Here is an 18,837-nt window from a genome sequence, read left to right on the forward strand (position 1 = left end):
TATTGTCTATTTTCTGGACCCCTTAATAAAACTGTTTATAAATACTCAAGAAAATTGGTTGTGGATTAATGCATATACAGTTATATTAGTATTTGTTTAGGAAACATCTCCAACACTAACTTCTAATAGAAATGGAATCTAATTAAAGAAAAAGATACCACGGGGCAATTTAGTATCATTTCAATTAGATTACACTGAACAGTCAATTAAGTCTGAGGATGACAGGTATTAACCTTGTCAACCAAGGTGGTTTTCATAACTTAAAATGCAATAAATGACTATAATTGAGACCATAATTGAAAATATGCTATGCAATTATTTTGCAGTGGGTTTCCATTATCTAAGAGAACCTAATATACTCATTACATTTTACAAAGCAGTTGTGCAGGGCATGTGACAAGTAACAAGTGTCACTGACACCCATTTCATTTAAATTTGGAAGACTGAGAAAAATAAAAGTTTTTTTTTTCTCCTCAAGTTCCTGCTCTCACTGAGTCTAATGAGTAATGAAAATAGAAAATAATCCTACTTAGAAAGGCATCACATTCTCCTGATCTCATTGTATAACCCCAGAATCAAAGGAAAGAGATAGTCAGTCTTGCACACAGAAGAAACATTTTTCCTCTCTTCAGCAAATTTGAGGGGTTTTCAGCAAAAGTCTGAATACTCCAATTCTGTGATGCCACTGCAAAGCATAACAGGAATTATTGTCTAGGTGCTGCAGTCCTAGGAAGAGTCCTGCTCCCGTTCTCTTCTGCAGCGCGGCTTCCCCAGGCAGAGCGCGTCTCCTGTAACACGTGCCGCTCCCACCACCTCCCACCATCGGCTGATCAGCTGCATCGCAGGAGATGGCTGATGCACAGAAGACCGCTCAGTGCAACACATTCAAATTACAACTGACAAGGGACTGGAACTGTATTCAGGTTCAAAAAATTTTTTGATGCAATTTTAAATTACTATCTTGCGAAAATGGATACAAATAAAAATATTTTGTAAAGGCAAAGAAAATTTTCTTATAAAAATAGTTGAGACAAATCTCAGTGCTCTGCTTCAACAATTTCAAGAAAATATAATCTTCCTTTATTGAGGTGTGGGTTTACATAGTGCAAGGTAAAGTCAGAAAATACATGTTTTGGTACCCTGTGTTTGCTCTACCACACTACTTGGAAGTGTGAAGGCTTTCTAGGTAAGAATTTGGTTTATGTACTTCATGCACAGAAGTGCAGTCTACAGAGCATCAAGTGTGGGTGCTAGGAGAATTGGCCTCATTTTAATGGGTTACTCTGGAAAACTTCATTCTACAGGATGTTTCTCATAAATTGACTTTGCTGAGACACCTATCCAATGGCTTTACATTCAGCCTGCTAAGTTGTGAGTGGATTGTATTTGGCCTACTAAGATGATATATAAGTATATTATAATATTATATTTAATAAGTTTTTCCCCAAACCCTAACAAGTTTCTGGTCTTGTAACAACTTGTGCCAAAGAACATTCCTTTTTATTCTATCAGTTTTTAAAGTATCTCTTCCTTGGTTTTTGAGAAAACAGTAAGTACTAAATTTTTCTTAACTTCTCATTACAGACTGAGAGCAGCTAAATTTTCTCTATCTCTCGGGTCTGCCTGGGTCTTCAGATTTCTTCATCATGAACCTAAAGTTTCAAACAAAAATTGAATTTGTTTCTTGCAACTGTAATATTGTTTCCTGTGTTAGAAAGAACTATTTCCAGCCCTTTTGGTGTAGTGAAAGCACCTTATTGCCAGCCCAACAGCTTGATATAAACTTGAACTGCAGAAATACAGACCATAGATTATTACTGCTACTGCGAGGATTAAAGGTTGCTGGTAAGATGAAAATTAACTTTTCTGTATACGTATGAAGCATATATGGGCAATGGTAAACAGTAACATACATTACAGCACACAACAGTTCTTTTAACAGTCATTTAACGTTTTGGGCTTTCTCTACCTGACCTCATTTATCTCCTCCTGAGTGGTGCAGTACTGGTAATTCAGTGACAATTCTTCCTCATACTCATCTGCTTTGGAGCTCCAGTTAATGCTGTCATACTCAAGTCTAGCAAGTTCCTGCTTTAGATTCTTTACGGAAACATTTAAGCGATTCTAAAAAGGGAAGAGACAGAAGAAAAAATGTGAAACACATGAAATATACCAATTCAATCAATTTAAAATATTTTTGAGGCAGAACATGAATAACTAGTTTTAATGAGCTAGACTGACGAATTACACCTCTCCTGTGTGATGCATAAATAGACCAAGGAATAGCGTTGAGTTAAAGTCACAACTAATACCATGGGGATACTCTGAGCCAGGAGGAAGTAACCTGCTCGAGGCCTTTGCCGCTTGCAAATTTGCTTCTCTCTGCTGCCCAACCTCTTTTGGAGGGGGATACCGGCATTCTAAAAGTTATCCGTTTATTTTTCTTAATATACAAATACCTTTTATATATATCTAAAAGCCTGTCCAATAGCTCCTGTAATTTTCTTTCATATTTAGCCCTGATTTTGCAGATGATTCTAATTCTACTCACAGGTTGCTGCACTGCAGACACAATATTCACTCCCTGGGTAAGAACCAGTCTATATAGATGCCTGATCCATGCATGTTTCTCCTGCGCATTCACCAGATAGGCTTTCGCATGGTGCACATCTTCAGGGCCCTCACTTATTTCAGGAATATCCAGTTCTCCTGATTTTGACAGAGATTCCAGCTGAAATACATTCAAATGAAAATCAGTGCATGAAAGAAAACTCACCATTCCTTCCTTACCTGTAAGGTGTTAACCTAAACTGTGTGGAGACGGGTCTAAGTATTAAAATTTTGGTTCAAATCTGGAGACTGAACTCTCCAAATTTCATGCAGTTTCAGATCCAGAGTTTTAGTCCTGATCACTAGATGGGTTAATGCTGTTAACTTGGGGAGAAAAAGAGAGATGACAAGTACCAAAACCAAATAGAGATTAGCTGCATTAAGAAGAAGGTACATTTTAAAAGATTATACTCACTTCTCTTTTAAGATGATGGAATTGGACTGTCTTGCCGAAAACATCATCATATTCTGTCATTGTGTCCTTTACTGTTTGATGGAGATGAATAAGTTCACTTACTCTCTCAGGATTCTCTTTGCCGGAAAATCCTTCTTGGCTCAGCAGTTCTAATAATTTTACCATGTACTCAAGCTCAGCATTCAGTTGCTAGCAAAAAAAAGGAGTATAATTTACTCTTATCTGCAAGATTTCCCTTACATTTGATGAAAAAACAATGTAACAATGGTGAATTGCCTTGGAGAAAAATAAATCTGATGCTCTTGAAATTATTCTCCCAATTCATTACTTTTTCCTAAGCATGAATTTGAACTGAGAAACAGTCTTGAACTAAAACGTAAGAGTCGCACTCTGACCTCTAGAGCAACAGGAGACTGAACAGCTCACGAAGAATCAGAAATAGCATTGGGAAGAGGTGGGAAGCTCAGTATGACCGAGCCCAGCCTTGGAGAGGGCCTCCAGCCCCGAAGCACCAGCACTGCTGCTCTCCCTTGTACTTACTCCCTCCTTCTGCCTGCTCTGCTTGTGTGCAAGGCGATCCTTGACATGCAGCTAACATCGCACGAGATATTCTATGTACACTGAAGGTAGAATATTTCTCCCTAATCTTCCTTTCAGAAAAGCAATCTAAAATGTAAAATACTCTAACCCCAGACACCTTGTGTAAGATAAGTGTGAATGTGAATCTTTACAGCACCAAAAAGAGCTTTTGCTCTGCTGTGGACTTCACTCAGTTTCTCACCTGAAGCTGTGGTTTCATTTCGTTAAGCTTTTTTTGCAGTTCTAAAATAATACAAAGGTCACTTCCAAGGTCAACTACTGCGGCAAGTCCGAGCGCCCCTTGAAGACTCTCTAACCCATGGGCAGTCTAAAAGACAATTAAACATTTCAGTATTTCTATCTGTAGTAAATAAAAAATATTTAAATCCAAATTAAATTTGTAACAAAAACCTCCCCCAAACCAGACACTCACATGCTGTCAGTAATTTTCATTAACTGAGATTATTTCTGCAAAAATGAGAGATTAAGATGATACTTTCATTTAGTCTTTTTTTTTTTTTTAAAAAAAAAAAAAAGAACTATAAACCTCTGTCTCAAATCCTCTGACTTTAACAAACGTAATAGGAGATCCTTAAGCCAGTGTGCAAAAACGATTCAAACACTGAGATGCGAGGACTCAGTCATACGGTGCATCCCATGTGATAACAGGGAATGCGACTGAGTGATAATTGCGCTAGACATACGTGGTGGCCAAAGACCTCTGGTTTTGCTGCTAGCATAGCTTGTACCGCTTCTAAGGAACCCTACACACTGTCCCCGTGCCAAAGAGGTTTAAATCCTCTTTCCTTATGACATGGTTGGACTTTCTAGGAGTAGCAGAACCCAAACACCCTTCAGTTCAGTAACTATTAAGCCACTTGAAAACGACAATAAACAGAAACCCAGAAACCAAATAAAAACAAAGTACTGTTGCTATAGCATAGAACTGAAAATTTAAAATCAGTAGTTGCATGCATTTCAGTAAGGACAAAAAACCAAGAAATTTCATCATGTTTTTTGATGTCTATCAGAATGGTAAAACAGACTATGAAGAATCATTTTACTGATCCTCTTATTTTCTTAGATGATGTCTATAGCAGTTGATGAGAGAGTCACATACAAACAAGTAACAATCCAGAAATGTTTGCTACAGTTGTTTTCTTCATTTTTTACTTACCTTTTTGAGTTGTTCTTTAAATATCCAGCACTGCTGCTTAATGGGTTTTACTTGATTAATTTTATAATTCCAGCTTGCCCAAAGATCAGTCAGTTCTTTCTTTTCTTTATGCAGATTCATAATGGTGTCTTCTGTTACTTGTACAGATTTTTCTACCTTTAATATTAAACTCTCATTTACCTGCTAAATAAGCAATTAATGAAACACAATTCTTCCACAAATTTTTATAAAAATATATATGCAATGTCCAAAATACTACGAGTAAAGTCTCAAGAAACTTAATAAAACCCATCAACCTATTCTAACACAACTTCTTTGAAAATTTCTGGAAGCTTATATGATTTTAATTGTAATATTCCTTTAGAAACAGGCATAAGGGAATGGAATTTGTAAACTGAAACCATCACTAATGTTAATGTTTAAAATCCAAAAGAGGTCAAAAATGACTCTGAATTATTAATTTATTAATGCATGATGGCTGTTTGATAGCTCATAATAGAAGAAAGGAATCTTTAAATAGACAGAACTATCCAAAATGTCCTTTCAAGGAATAGCAGTGGAAGGTGAAGAGGACTGCTGCTCCTCCATACTGATAAAGGCAGCACTGAAGCACAGAAGAGATACCATGGTCAGCATTTGAATATTTTTTGTTTTTTTCCCACTTTTTGTCAGAACTCAGCTCAGAAACACCTTAGAAAACACAGCAAACACTTCAGCTCACACTAGTTGCCAGAGCACTCCCCTGCCTCCCTCCTGAGTATGTTTTCCAGCTCATCTTGTGGGCTACTGTAGGTTATCATCCCCTGCGCTCGCTCAGTACCACCTCTCCCTGACGGACTGTAACTGCTCCCTAATCTGTCCCACGAAAACAGAAATTACAGCCGGGTCTCCAAACCGTCTACATTAATCGGCATGATTATTCATGATTATTCAGCATGAGTGTTGGAAAACTGGATAGGGGCATTCAGGCAACACAGCTGAATCCAAAACAGGATGCATGACACCAAGAAGGATTATCCCTAAGGAAGCAGTTCTAGCACACATTTTCTTAAAAGAATTTTATACAGTCCACTGGTAAAGACTGCCTCTTAGTGGAGGTAAAATAAATGAAGTAATGAACTTACATGCATGTTGCTTTCCAGTGTGGGCAAAATGTGTCTGAGTGTTGTATTTCTATGCATGCACTGGGTCATTTATTGAGGGCTATCTTATTGTCAGTCGCAACACTCAGTATTACTCATATTATCAGCAGCACTCAAGTAACACTTTCATCTTTTAAAAGGAGTAGAGCAGCATTAGTCCCTTTAAAGGCAGGTATTAATGAAATCACGGCCCTTAAGCCACTTAACTAAGATTGGACCTTGTCACAGTAAAATATCAAATCTTCACAGCAGTTTATCAGATCATACTGATTTATACAGAAAGCAACAGCCTGAATATTCTCTGCTGCTAGCGAAAATGCATACAAGAGAGTTTCTGAACAAAAATCTCCTGAATTCTTTCTATTTTCTCACTCCTTATATGAGGTCTCCTACATATCCACCAGGACAGAACACAAGATCAGCCTATGAAACTGATAATTTGCTGCAGGATTTCCACACGGAGACCCTGTGTCTCCATACAGGTTGAGTTCTGTGCAGCTCCTGTTATTACGGGCACATCCCCATGACAACGAAGCTGCAGGCTGAGATTTCAGTGGCTCTGGCAAGCATCAAAACATCCATCATCACTTCCTATGTAATCTTTGTCACCCAAACCCCAAAGTATTGGCTTCCTCAGTCTTACGACCTGGCTTCCTGGTCTCCATCCCCACATCTTTACCCTTTCTCTGCGTACCGTACCTGCAGGGCACACTCCACAAACGCCAAAGAACACCGGAGAGTGCAATGAGATGGTCTGACAACTCTGCACAGAACAGGGGCAATTTGCACTTCAAAACTTTCGGAGAAATGGTCTAGCTCCAAAGTCATTTACATATTTCATATATAGCTGTGTATAAACAGTGGTGTAAAATGCTTGATCACTTTACGATCTTTTTTTTAAGCTAAACGTTCTCTCACTCTGCTTTAAACATTTTGACATTTCTATATCAAAGTTTGTTACAGTCCTGTTCTGTGAAAGTGTGGATACTAAATTTCTCGTTCAAGTTAAAAATGAATACATCAATATTTGTATTTGTTGAATTATGCTGAGCTTTCACTCTGATTCCATACAAACATCCCAATCATTTTATCCTCTTCCCATCTCCTCCCCTCCTTCCACATTGCCTGAAACACAGCAGAAACACACTTTGCCTTAGGCAAGTTCTCTGGTGAAAGCTATCTTGATCCATACACTTAACCTGTCATTATTTGTTTAAGTATGTACTTGAAGCTTTGTTTGCTTGTTTGTTTTTTTCAAATTTAACAATGATCTATGTTAAAGACAGTAACGTCATGAACCAATCTCACCATATTTACTAAATTAAGAAAATTGTGACCCATATCTTGGGTGGAAAAAATTTTCTTTATAGCCTTTTGCCACCAAGTATTAGCCGACTCAATTGCAGTTTTATTTTCAGCTTCCCTGCTTGCTTGTAGAGCTTCAGATGCATACAGCTGCTTTAGATCTCGAATATAGTCATTCACCTGTAGAAAGACACAAAACACACATGAAAACAAATCAAAATTTGAGTTGCTCTGAATATTTTCCAGGCCTTAAAACATATCTAAAATTTATATTTAAATAAGTTAATAAAAAACATTAAACATCCTTTAAACCTGCAGATGGTATGTAGATAGTTGGCAGCAATTTGGCAATTTGTTCAATTTCTGTCTTGTATCATTACACGAATATTATATATCAGTGTAGCGATGCAACTACTTTCACTTATCTGTTAAATATGCAGTAACTAAAATTAGCAGTACTCAGAAGTAGACATGATCCAGTCTTGTGGCAGATAATACTTGCAGTACGAATTAAATGCTATAGCTAATTTTATCTAAAAGGTTCAATTCCCTCTTCAATTTCTTCCTAAACATACAAGAATACCAATAGTGTCATAGAATCTTAAAATAAGTATTATATCAAAATTGCATGGATTATCTCAGTTAGAGCTGGTTTATACTTCCTTTTTAAACCTCTTCAGTCAAACTAGCACTTCAGTTGAAATGTTGCAAGACTATAGATAAATACTATTATATCAACATATTACATTAACACTAAACCAAACATAAGTAAATTTACTGAATCAGAGGACATACATGTCAACATTTGTATTATGTATATAATGGAAGAGAGGGAGGGAGGAGGTGGGATACAGTAATAATTCAATTAGAATACTTCCTACAACGGTGATTTAAATCAGTAGAAAATATGTACATCAACTAATCATTAAATTGATGCAAGCTCAATGGTCAGGGCTGCCTGCTCTGAGGAAACAGATCTCCTTTAAAACAGACAGAAGATTACAAAGGCTTGCAGGACTTCCAAGGCACAGCAGCTACAGAATTTATCTTAGTTGGATAAAAGCACATATTTTCACTTGTAAGTTTTCACAGTTCAGTCAGAGAATTAAGCAGATAATCCATACCTCCATTGCTGATTTTAAAAAGGCCACATAAGTTTCTAGAATTTCTAGTTTTGAACAAATATTTCTTTTAATTTTTTTCAGTTCTTCATTCAGAAAGTTGGCTTTGCTAGAAAAAGCTGCCACTTGCACAGGTTCAAATTCTTCCAAATCTTTTATGATTCTCTCAGCTGCTTCCAGTTCATGTGAAGCTTCCTTTGAGGGTGCAAATATAGAACAAAATGTATAATGACCGAAAAGGATTTGTGAATATTGATCACTCATTTGTAATTTTCATTAGTATCATGTGTACATATTTATGTATAATTCAATTACTTAGTTGAAGAGCAGTTCAATACATGCTATTGAAATTAACCATTGAATACATGCTCACAATATACACTATGACATTAACCATTTAATTCTTGTAACATTTTGGCATCAGGAACAATCAGTGAAGGTACTAAAAGTCCTCCACCAGAAAGACTGACTTGCAGCATTTTTTGTGGTTTCATTCACTAACTGCAGGTTTAAACAAAATTAAATCTATTTTCTTTCCAAGAATATATAAGAAACATCAAGCTTCTCACCTTGTTTAGAAGTACATACAGTATACAGTTGTTTCCAAAAATACTTAACATATTACTAACATATGTTCTTCTATTCTTTACCTTTGTTTGATTAGCCAGCTCAAGATGTTTGTTCAAAGCTCCTTCAGACTCGGACAAGTAAGAACCAATCTCCATACCAGTTAAAAGCATCGGGGTGATTTTTTTAATTGATTGTGATACCTGTAAATGAAAACCTTTATATAGTTAGATAGTTTAAATAGCTAATTTACTTACTAAGTAGACACTATAAAAAACTCTGTTTAGAACAAAGCAAAGAAACATGACGGATGGTTAGTGTTTAGATAATGTGCTTCGCAATCAATGAAGTGGAGAAATGAAAATATCAAGGAATAAAATTCTACTATTTCAAATCTGACAGTTTAGAGTATGAACAAAAAACTGTGGTTTGCTCTTATTTTCAGCTTTATTTCAGTAAGCCACTAAGTATTATAATCTTGATGTAATAACCTTGGCATAAATACTTTCATCATGCTCCTTTTTGCAAAAAGACTACACAGATCTTTTTTTCAGTTGATATATTTAAAGCTATTCTCACATTCCAAAAGACCTATTTTTGTGCAGATACACATACACAACTCCATTTTCTTTGTCAGTGCAAGATGTTATGTAAATCTGATGATAACAGAACAGGTTGTGAAGAGCAGGGGCAGATGATAACAGACATTGTATAAATTGTATTGTATAAATGGATACCAGAAATTGTATAAATGTTATTAGCAAACACGTGAATTCACATTATCTTATCTATTAATAAGTGCCTGGTGACTGAAGCTCAAAATTTATTAAATGAAGCGCTGGGCCAGGTGAATTTAGCATCAAATTCTTTTGAATACTCGGCATTAGCAGAAGGTTGCAGTAGAAAGTGCTTTACTTGGTAGGATAACGACAACGTTGGCAGTGTTCCCTTCAATGAAAAATGATATATTATGACTCAGATTTTCAAAAGCCCTCTAATACAAGATTGGGAACAGAAATGCAGAATAAGCTATGCAGAATGAAAATACATGTCAAAACGAGAGTCTACTTTTGAACAAAAATTGCCTTCATAATTAAATCTTTAGTTTGATTAAGATTCACGTCCTAGTGACACCATTTCTACAAAACCAACAGCAGGTATCAGCAAGTCTCTTGCGTTCAGCTGAAGCTATTTTCATCACATTCTAGTTTAATGAGATCTCTTCTTTGGAAAAATGCGTGTAACAGGATGCATTTCTTGCAAACTGAAATCCCACTGGACTCCAAATAGCTCATTACAAACGTCATACAAATACTATGAAATATCAGACTGCAGACTTAATTAGTCAGCCATTACATTTGATCTACCTTTTTGGTCTACGCTTTGCAATTTCGTTCATGTGAACCTTGTTATAGAGATTATATTGCATGTGAATTTGAGCATACTCATGGCATCTTATTTAGAAGCCCTGTGTCTCTTTCACCTCCGACAAATCACTGGAAAGGTCAGCAGCAGTACCGAACATCCAGCAGCTTCAAGGGGGCTGTCAGCTCCTTACTGGGCAAGATACTTATCTTAATGAGTAAAGGCTATTACTATAGTGAACAGGACACACTACTTCGGCATTACTGAAAATTTGCTGCGGTCCACTGACACACAGTTCTTATTAACCCTCAGTTTTATGCCTTTTTTTTTTTATCATTATTCTTTTTAGCTTCAGGAAAATGAAACTGAAGACAAACAGAATACAGAAAACCTGCATTCAAGTCACAGTCCTGATTACTTGCTTCTTTTATAATTGTTCTCTATTGGAAAAGCTCATTATCTAAACAAAACTACACTTTATTAAAGATCACTGGTATAATGTTCTCATGGAACAGCTGCATTTTTCAGAAAAGCTTTGGATTCATTGGTGCCTATAACAGCATTCAGCATTTTAACTAGAATCATGCATGCTAACAAACCAATATGCTATTTGAAATTTTTCAAGATAAATATTCACACAGTTAAATTACAGAAGTGCAATGCGCCATTCATGAATACATTAAGAAAGCATTTTATGATGTACCTTATTTAGATGATCTTCAAGTGATGCAGTCAATTGTTGTTTCTTCAAAGTAAGTTCGTTGTAACTTGGACACTGTTCGATTAGCAGATCTACTTTTTTCTGAACATACTCCATCATTTTCTGAATTCCCATTGCCCAAGAGCTAAAAGGAAAAAGTGCAACTATTAATATTCTCAAGGTTTGCACAGCTATCAGGATAATAATGACTTAAAAAAAACCCAAACCTTGCTTTGATTTCTATCACAAGTAACTTAACAAGAACTTTAAGCTATAACCTTTAAAAGATGATAATCAAAAGAAATACCAAAATTAATGCAAGTAAAACTGATAAGGAGTAGAACAATGGAATGACATTTCCAAACAATTCATGCCAGTGCATGCATTAGATTCACATTCCAGATATCCTGATTCACTGAGGAATATCTTATTTCACAAATAATTCCATATGACTTCAGTCATATTATCTGAAGTATAAGGTCCTAAATGGGATGTCCCTAAAGAGAGTGGAAATACTTGGCATATCGTTTCTAATTTTACGTGAATTTTTTCTTTTGATTTTCAAATATTGCAATGTTATTACAGTAGGTGCATAAAAAATGTTGCACATACTCTAAGGCACCATTTGTTGTCTTAGAAGGCCAGCACACCTGGTCTGAGCTTGAACCTGCTATTTACAAGCAGCACAAAGGTGCTGTTTGAGCAGGAGTAAGGAATGCATCAACTGAAGAGACAACAGCTTGTTTCAGAATTTAAAACATCTAACATAAGGTGGGCAATTCACAGTCTGAATGGTCGAGACAATTTCCTTCAAACTGTAAAGAAGCTATCACATACAACTAAGATTTGAAGCTTTGATATAAAAAGAGAAAAGCCATATATCAGTTGATTTACCACAGAAATTCATTTAGCACAGAAATAGCTTTTTGTAAGACAAACACTTTCAAAACATTACTTTCATTAGTTTAATTTCATCATAAGCTTACTTTGATACGTGTATTTATTCAAGGTTTGCTCCTTTGTCCTTTAAAATTACACAAGTCAAGAAGTTTTCTCCTGTCTTCAGATTAAAGAGCTAAATTCTCATAAAAGGATAACCTTGTTCTATAAACACTAATGTGAATTATGGTATTAATAGGCCATTCTGCTTGAATATGATCCAAGAACTCTTCATAAGGAAAATCCAAATTTTAAGGGTCCTTTGAATGGAATAGGAAGTTTCAAAATTTGTAATCTGCTCTTTGAAAAATTAGCAACCTCTTAATTTATGATTTATACTTTAAGTCGATGAAGGTTACTCCTCTCTTTCAGTACTCCTTAAAAAAAGTTGCCTGGCTCATTTTTTGGTGCTCTGGAGAGGATAACAAACATGGATGCATAAATCCATTTACATTTTATTTCTTCTCCTAATCTGTCTTCTCTCAGTGCAGTTAAACCAGTACTACACACAGCAGCCACTTTGATACTAAATTAAAATTCATTTTCCAGTACCTTATGCAGAGGTAACAATGCAACAGAGGGCATAAACCTACCAAAATCAATGAGGTGTCACCCAATTTGAACAAGGTCAGTGGATTCCCACTCTTTATTAATAAAGATTTCTCCTGTAAGAGTAGAGAGTCCAGCCTCTTTCTTAAAACCAGTAGAGATTTTTTTTAAACAAACAAAAAAAAAGAAAGTAGCAGAGGATGTGATATCATTTCCTCTGTCATAAATGATGAAGGAGTTCTAAAATTACTGTGCTTTAACTATTCCTTCAGGGATCTGGAAGCTATTTTCAAATTCCACACAAATTTCTACTGGAAACTGCCATCTTGACTGAGAATCCTACCAGATGGCAAACACTTAACAACCATGTATCTTTTTGTCAGATAATATTTTCTTTTCTGTCTTATGGCAAAGTAGCTTTTCGAAAAGACGTAAACTTTTTCAGATCCACACACTTCACAATCTTCGAGCGATGACTGGCCATCTCCCACAGGCTTTCCAGGCTTGGTGGGAAAAGGAAATGAGAAGTTTGTGAAGGCAGTTCAGACTACAGATGAGTTATGCAGTGTGGGAAGCAAAAGGGAAATCAGTATTTAATCTTGCTAAAAGTCCTGTTTCCTATCAAAATCCCTCTCCTCCCTTGGCCCTCAGCTGTTCACAGAAATTCTCCTGTCCTATGTGGGCTCACCACTGGGCTAAACTGTGGTCAGTGCTTAAGGACAGCGTACCGGTTTGCACATAACAGAGAGGATTCTCTCTTCCCTCCTTCAAAACATGAGCTCTTTGGAGGAAATTAATCTTCTGGAATGTAATGTCTTACCTGCATTTGCTGCCAGAACTTATTGTGTCACCATTTCTAAACTTGTGAGCTGGCCGGGAACTTTCTGGGTAACTCTTAAAATTGATGGATTAGGAAAGAAAAATAAGCTTGGCCTGGTGTGCAGGAAGCTGAACCTGTGAGCATCACCTTTGCGGCACTGAAGGCTGGCCCCACGCTGAGTTGCATTAGCAAGAACATAGCCACCGAGTTCCTCCCCTCTATTCAGGGCTTCTGAAGCTGCATCTGGAGACCACTTTGTCCAGTTCGAACCTCCACAGTACTAGAAAGATGTGGACGAGCTGGAGTGAATCAAGAACAGGCCACTGATATGACTGGGGGTTGGAGCACACGATGTACAAGGAGGCTGACAGAACAGCATGTGTTCAGATTAAAGAAGAGAAAGCAACAGGGGAAGCTAATTGGAATCTAACAGCAGTGGGGTTATGGAAAAGGAAGAATCAGACTCTCCTCAGAGGCACACAGCAAAAGGGCAAGAGGTAATGGTCACAAGTTGCAGTAAGGAAAATTCTGGCTAGACACAAGGAAAATTTGTTTCACAGTAAGAGTGCTTAAGCCCTGGAACACGTTGCCCAGAGAGGCTGTGGAACATCTCCCTTTGGATATTCCTTCAATCAAAACTTGAGTAAACGCAGCCCTGAGAGCAACCTGACCTAACTTTAAAGTCCTGAGCAAGGTATTACACCAAATGAATGTGTTCAGGTTCCCTTCCAACCTAAATTACTCCGTGATTCTAACCCTCAAACCTGTATTGAGGCATATAAAGTGTCCTACCTGTACAGAAGTACTTGCACACCCACTGAAATATAATGAAATTTCCATATATTTGGGCAATGAGGTGTGATGGCAGCAAGAGAAAATTGAAAATCCATAATTTTCTGTTTTCTTTCTTAGAAAGAGACTTAATTTATTTTTATGATGCAAGTGGAAGTTTCAAATATTTGAGAGCTTAGATATTTTACAAAATGTTTTTAGAAACAACAAACCACATTTCTAATGAGATTACCAATTGACATAGTTTAAGTTTCCTCTTCGTTCTGGAAATAACCATTGTTTCAGCTGTTGCATTTTGTTCTTTTTTAAAGTCTTTTAGACAGAAATCCTACCTTCTTTATCTGTTTATAGACAAACAGCCCTTCTGACATACAGGAGATCTGCCTGTACCTGCTTTTATTTAATTTTGCCAGAAATTACTGTCAGAGTAATTTTGGCACATTCGGCCCATTCTTATTGATGAGTACCAATATCTTACCATCCCAGTGCTGACTTGGACTGTTTAAACGTAAGAAAAACTCTTAATAAGGAAGAAAGTTAATGACTATTGTTATTTTAGGGATCGCTTCCAGCAACTCTCCAACTGCAGAGTTCTTAACATCAACCAGCGCTCTGCAGGACAGACATATAATTTGGAAGACATCATCTGCTTTTCTTGAGGAACTGTCTAGCAAAACAAAGTTCTACAGAACAGCAGCAAGTGCTCTGGAATTATGGCTCATTTAAAAATGAAGTCAAAGCTTCACTGAGGAAAGTCCTTCTTACATTCTACTTAATTAAAAAAACAGAATTTGCTGAAGTACCAGCTGCAAAACCAGCTGCATGTGTTCCTAAAACCACTTTCTATTTGCATTTTCTATTTGGTCTCTTTGGTTCAAGCTTTTTATTACATCTGGATCAACAGCTGAAGGGACCCTGGAAAAAAATTTTTTTTCAATGTCATGATATGAAGAAAATTTTCAGTTGCTAGGTTGAAGTAAAGGTATTCAAAGTTCAGGAATGACTAAGGACGTAAGCTTGTAAGGGGAAGATAATGCTGACCACCAACTATCAAACAAGGTCATCTGCCCTGGCCACGAAGTAGATGTCATTAATATAAATTAATTATCCTCATTTTTGCTGCACCAGCCTTCTGCTAAGTTCTGAAAAGTAGAAGACATTAAGCTACCAGAACAGATTTTAAACTAAGCCATGTTTTACATCAGTGTAATAATCACCATTTGTGGAGTACATCATCACTGTTATTAGCAAAATATATAGAAGAAAAAAATGATTTCATTCATGAATTGAAACTACTAAGAAGCAGAGAAATTTCTATATTTTCTGCATTTGGCTTAACAGGTGTATCTTTGTCTTGCAGCAAATTATATCTATTACAATAATAATTTTCAAAAAGGTCTTAAGGTATTACTTTGAGGTAAGGCGTATTCATAGCTATTGAAATTTTAATTTTCATCTACTGCCTCAGTATGCTGATCCCACTATTTTATACCAATCTTCTAAGTGGCATAGTCCTACTTCTGAAGATTTTTGTCTAAGGAAAGAGATTCATCTTGTATGAATATTAACAGTGAGATATAAAAAAATACGTATGTCAAACTTTGATTTTCAGTCACTTAGGCCTCCTCCTAGTTGCATAATTATATTGGCTGTAAATGAAGTCTTGCTGGTGCATATAACTGGTGGTGCTATAAAGCAACTGGCAGATATGGAAAAATGGAGCAGATATGAAAAAAACGGAGGAAATACCTGTGAGAATCTGCTTTATTAACTAAAGTTTGTCCCTTTTGCAAGGTACTGGCTGTGCAGTCTTTAATTTCTTCCTGTAATTCCTCATACTTCATTGCCAAGATAGGCAAACTTAAGCCTTCTGAATTAAGGATTTTAAGGTAATTCTCAATACCTTCAAGAGCACCAAGGGCCTGCAAAAAGAAAAGCATCTACTGTCAGTATTTCTATTTAAAAAGTGCATCCATGTATGTACTCTTTTATTTAAAAATCAATGACATCAATGGACAATTAATGTTTCCTATTTCTTCAGAAATGAACAGCAGTATTCTAAATCACTGTATGATGCTGACTTTATAGGTCACAGAAAAAAAAAACACCTATAATTCCACAGAATTTAATATAAATATGAGCACACAAAATCTTGATTACTCTTTGCATTTAAAACCAGCCAGCCTTCTATTTGTATCTCAATCTTTTATGAAGAAACAACATTGTGTACAGCTCTGTTTTCCTATAGCGTAAGTGTAGTGTAGTACAGACATCATAGTATAGTATCAGACAGAAAGCATCAAATGCATTTGAGAAATTGTGGTTGGACAGCATAAATTAAATGACTCATTTTCAGAAACTTTATCACTGAATCTGAACAGTTGTTAACACTTTGCAACTTAAATATTCACATGATAAGATACAGAAGAAATGAGAATCATTAGTCTAAATGCTTAACACTAATGCTAGATCATTTCAGCATGGAAGATTACTACAAAAAACCAACAGTTAAGCTAGCAAAAATGACAAAAATCTTACAAGTTGTAATTACAAAGAACATAAACATGCTAAAGAAAACATGGACATAGTTCCTTATGAGTAGAGAGCTGATTTAGGCATTTGCTGATGTTAAAAAAAAAAAAAAAAAAAAAAAAAAAAAAAAAGGCACAATAAGATATCATTCAAAAAGGTTCTTTATATTTCTTTCTTCCTTGTTAATGGCTTCTTTGGCCTTTATTATACATGACTGGTATCCATTTTGAGTCATGCAATAAAAAAAATAAAAAATAATAAAATAATAAAAATATCTAAGTACCTAATGCTCTTTTCCCAGTCTTGACAGGTCTTGTAACTGTGTATGGCTGTGTATTTGCAAAACATGAATGGTGAGGCTTGGGGTTTTTCATTTTTTTCTTTGTTTTTTTCTGAAGTTTTGTTTTAGTTTTCTCTTCCTCAGCTGCCTATCACAGTTTTGAGTCCTTTTAAAAGAAATAAAAAATATAGTCCCCAAGTACATTTTGTTTCTCTACTGCCATCTGGCTCCTTACAGTTGTCTTGCTTTCAAACTGCTATGCCTTTCCAGTTGTCTCTCTGTAGCTACCTATACGTCATTAATTACCAAGAATGAAACAAAGAAAAGGACTTTTCAGCATGGCTTTTGTTCAGCAACATATACCTCTATATATTTATTTTCATTAATATCGAATGTTATCAATGACAACAAAATCATTGACTAACAACAAACAAAACCCTAAAGATTCCATTAACACTACTAACAGCAGCAGCAGCAGCAGCATTTCTATTACTTGAGGTTCCACTTTCTTGAGAAAATACCTGTGCTTGCAATGTGGAATGCCCTTACAAGGTAAGGCAGAATGGGTTTCATTTCAATCCCCACAGCTCCATGCAGAGAACACTCCACCTCCAAGTACTACCTGCATGTTCACTTTAAAGCTACTTAGTTCTATACCACCTTAAATGATTGCTGAATTTTGGAATGGCCCGTAAAAGAAAAAACAGCCCCTAAGAAAGTTACAAGCAAGAATATCTGCCCTGGAGGTCGAAACCAAAGTTCTATTTTGAAGCGACTGAGGGGCCAAAGCACAAGACACTCCACAGCTAACTAAAAATGTGACTCAGTAAATATACTGAACCCAGTAAAGTCCTATTTATTTGCTTAAACTTATTCAAGTAAATGCTTTCAAGCTTTTGCCCTACCAAAGCAATCTTAGTCTAGTCCAGGGGTAATTTCCCAAATGTTCTGAGACTTCCCACCACAGAAAGTCAAACTGAAGGTAACCATGTAAGTGTTAGCTGGGACAAGCTATAAAGGAAAGCTGAGTAAAAGCCTAGCCAGAAACGTACATGATTAGAAAATGGCCACAGAGCCAGAAGAACCTGAGTTTGCCAACATGCAGGGAACTACTACCTAATGCAGACCAATGAACAGCACTTAACACTTTTTAAGTTACTTAAAAGCTAGAAAGTGTGGTCTATGTTACCTTCCTGAACTCATTAAAAATGAAAATGGCAATGAGATTAAAGATCTAAAAGGAGTTTTCTTTAGGCTAATTCGAAACAACAAATATTCTATTTTGCTCATTTGCCCTTTATAAATAGAGTTCAATACAAAATAGAGTTCAGGTATGCCCTAGGAACAGCTGAAAATGCCTGTTTCCTGAACTCTAGTAATTTGGTTTCAACGGAACACAACAGGAGCAGACGTGCCAAAGCTAGTGCTGTCTTCAGCAGCTACTTTGACAAAGCACAGCACTGTATTCTGACAAGATGCCGCCTCTGCTGTCAAAGCAGCAGACCTACGTTACTGTAGCTCCTTCCAATCTAGTAAGCTTTGACCCTCAGCAGACATACCCCTGTTCTCACCTGCCCTTCTTGGATTTCTCTTGTTATAAATTAAGTCAAGAAAGATCAGACTTGCTGAAGCAAAAAGTGTCTAGCACTTCAAGGGTCTGTAAATAATTTCAATACTAAGTATTTGTTATATGTCTTAGGGACATATAATGTCCCTAGGGACATTCCAAGGGAACATATCATGGGTTAAGAGACAAATGTGATTACAGCCCCACCTGGTGCTCAAAACACAAATTAGGGCATGCAAAATCTTCAGATTAAATTATCAAATGTTCTGGAAAAAAAATCAAGAGAGTTGCTTGAACTCTTAATGGAAATGACCTGCTCCTAAAGCTTCGCTAAATGACCTACAAACAACATGCGTAAAAAAAAAAACAAAAAACCA

At 36.3% G+C, this 18,837-nt stretch overlaps 1 protein-coding gene across 9 annotated transcripts in view; it reads right to left on the reverse strand.

Annotated features, from left to right (window-relative positions):
- Window positions 1-18,837, reverse strand: part of CCDC141 (coiled-coil domain containing 141) — an 89,291-nt gene that overhangs the window by 32,345 nt on the left and 38,109 nt on the right. For all 9 annotated transcript variants that reach the window (XR_009958855.1, XR_009958856.1, XM_062579379.1 and 6 more), the window contains exons 9-18: window positions 15,831-16,003; window positions 10,985-11,126; window positions 9,000-9,119; window positions 8,353-8,544; window positions 7,232-7,408; window positions 4,782-4,964; window positions 3,807-3,932; window positions 3,026-3,214; window positions 2,552-2,731; window positions 1,975-2,124 (exon numbers count right to left, since the gene is read on the reverse strand). Coding sequence is in view for 7 of the 9 variants with exons in the window: in XM_062579379.1 (XP_062435363.1) it covers window positions 1,975-2,124; window positions 2,552-2,731; window positions 3,026-3,214; window positions 3,807-3,932; window positions 4,782-4,964; window positions 7,232-7,408; window positions 8,353-8,544; window positions 9,000-9,119; window positions 10,985-11,126; window positions 15,831-16,003 (1,632 nt within the window). In the remaining 2 variants the exon portion in view is untranslated. The remainder of the gene's footprint in view (window positions 1-1,974; window positions 2,125-2,551; window positions 2,732-3,025; window positions 3,215-3,806; window positions 3,933-4,781; window positions 4,965-7,231; window positions 7,409-8,352; window positions 8,545-8,999; window positions 9,120-10,984; window positions 11,127-15,830; window positions 16,004-18,837) is intronic.

This window comes from Rhea pennata, chromosome 6 (assembly GCF_028389875.1).
Source record: "Rhea pennata isolate bPtePen1 chromosome 6, bPtePen1.pri, whole genome shotgun sequence".
NCBI lineage: Eukaryota > Metazoa > Chordata > Aves > Rheiformes > Rheidae > Rhea > Rhea pennata.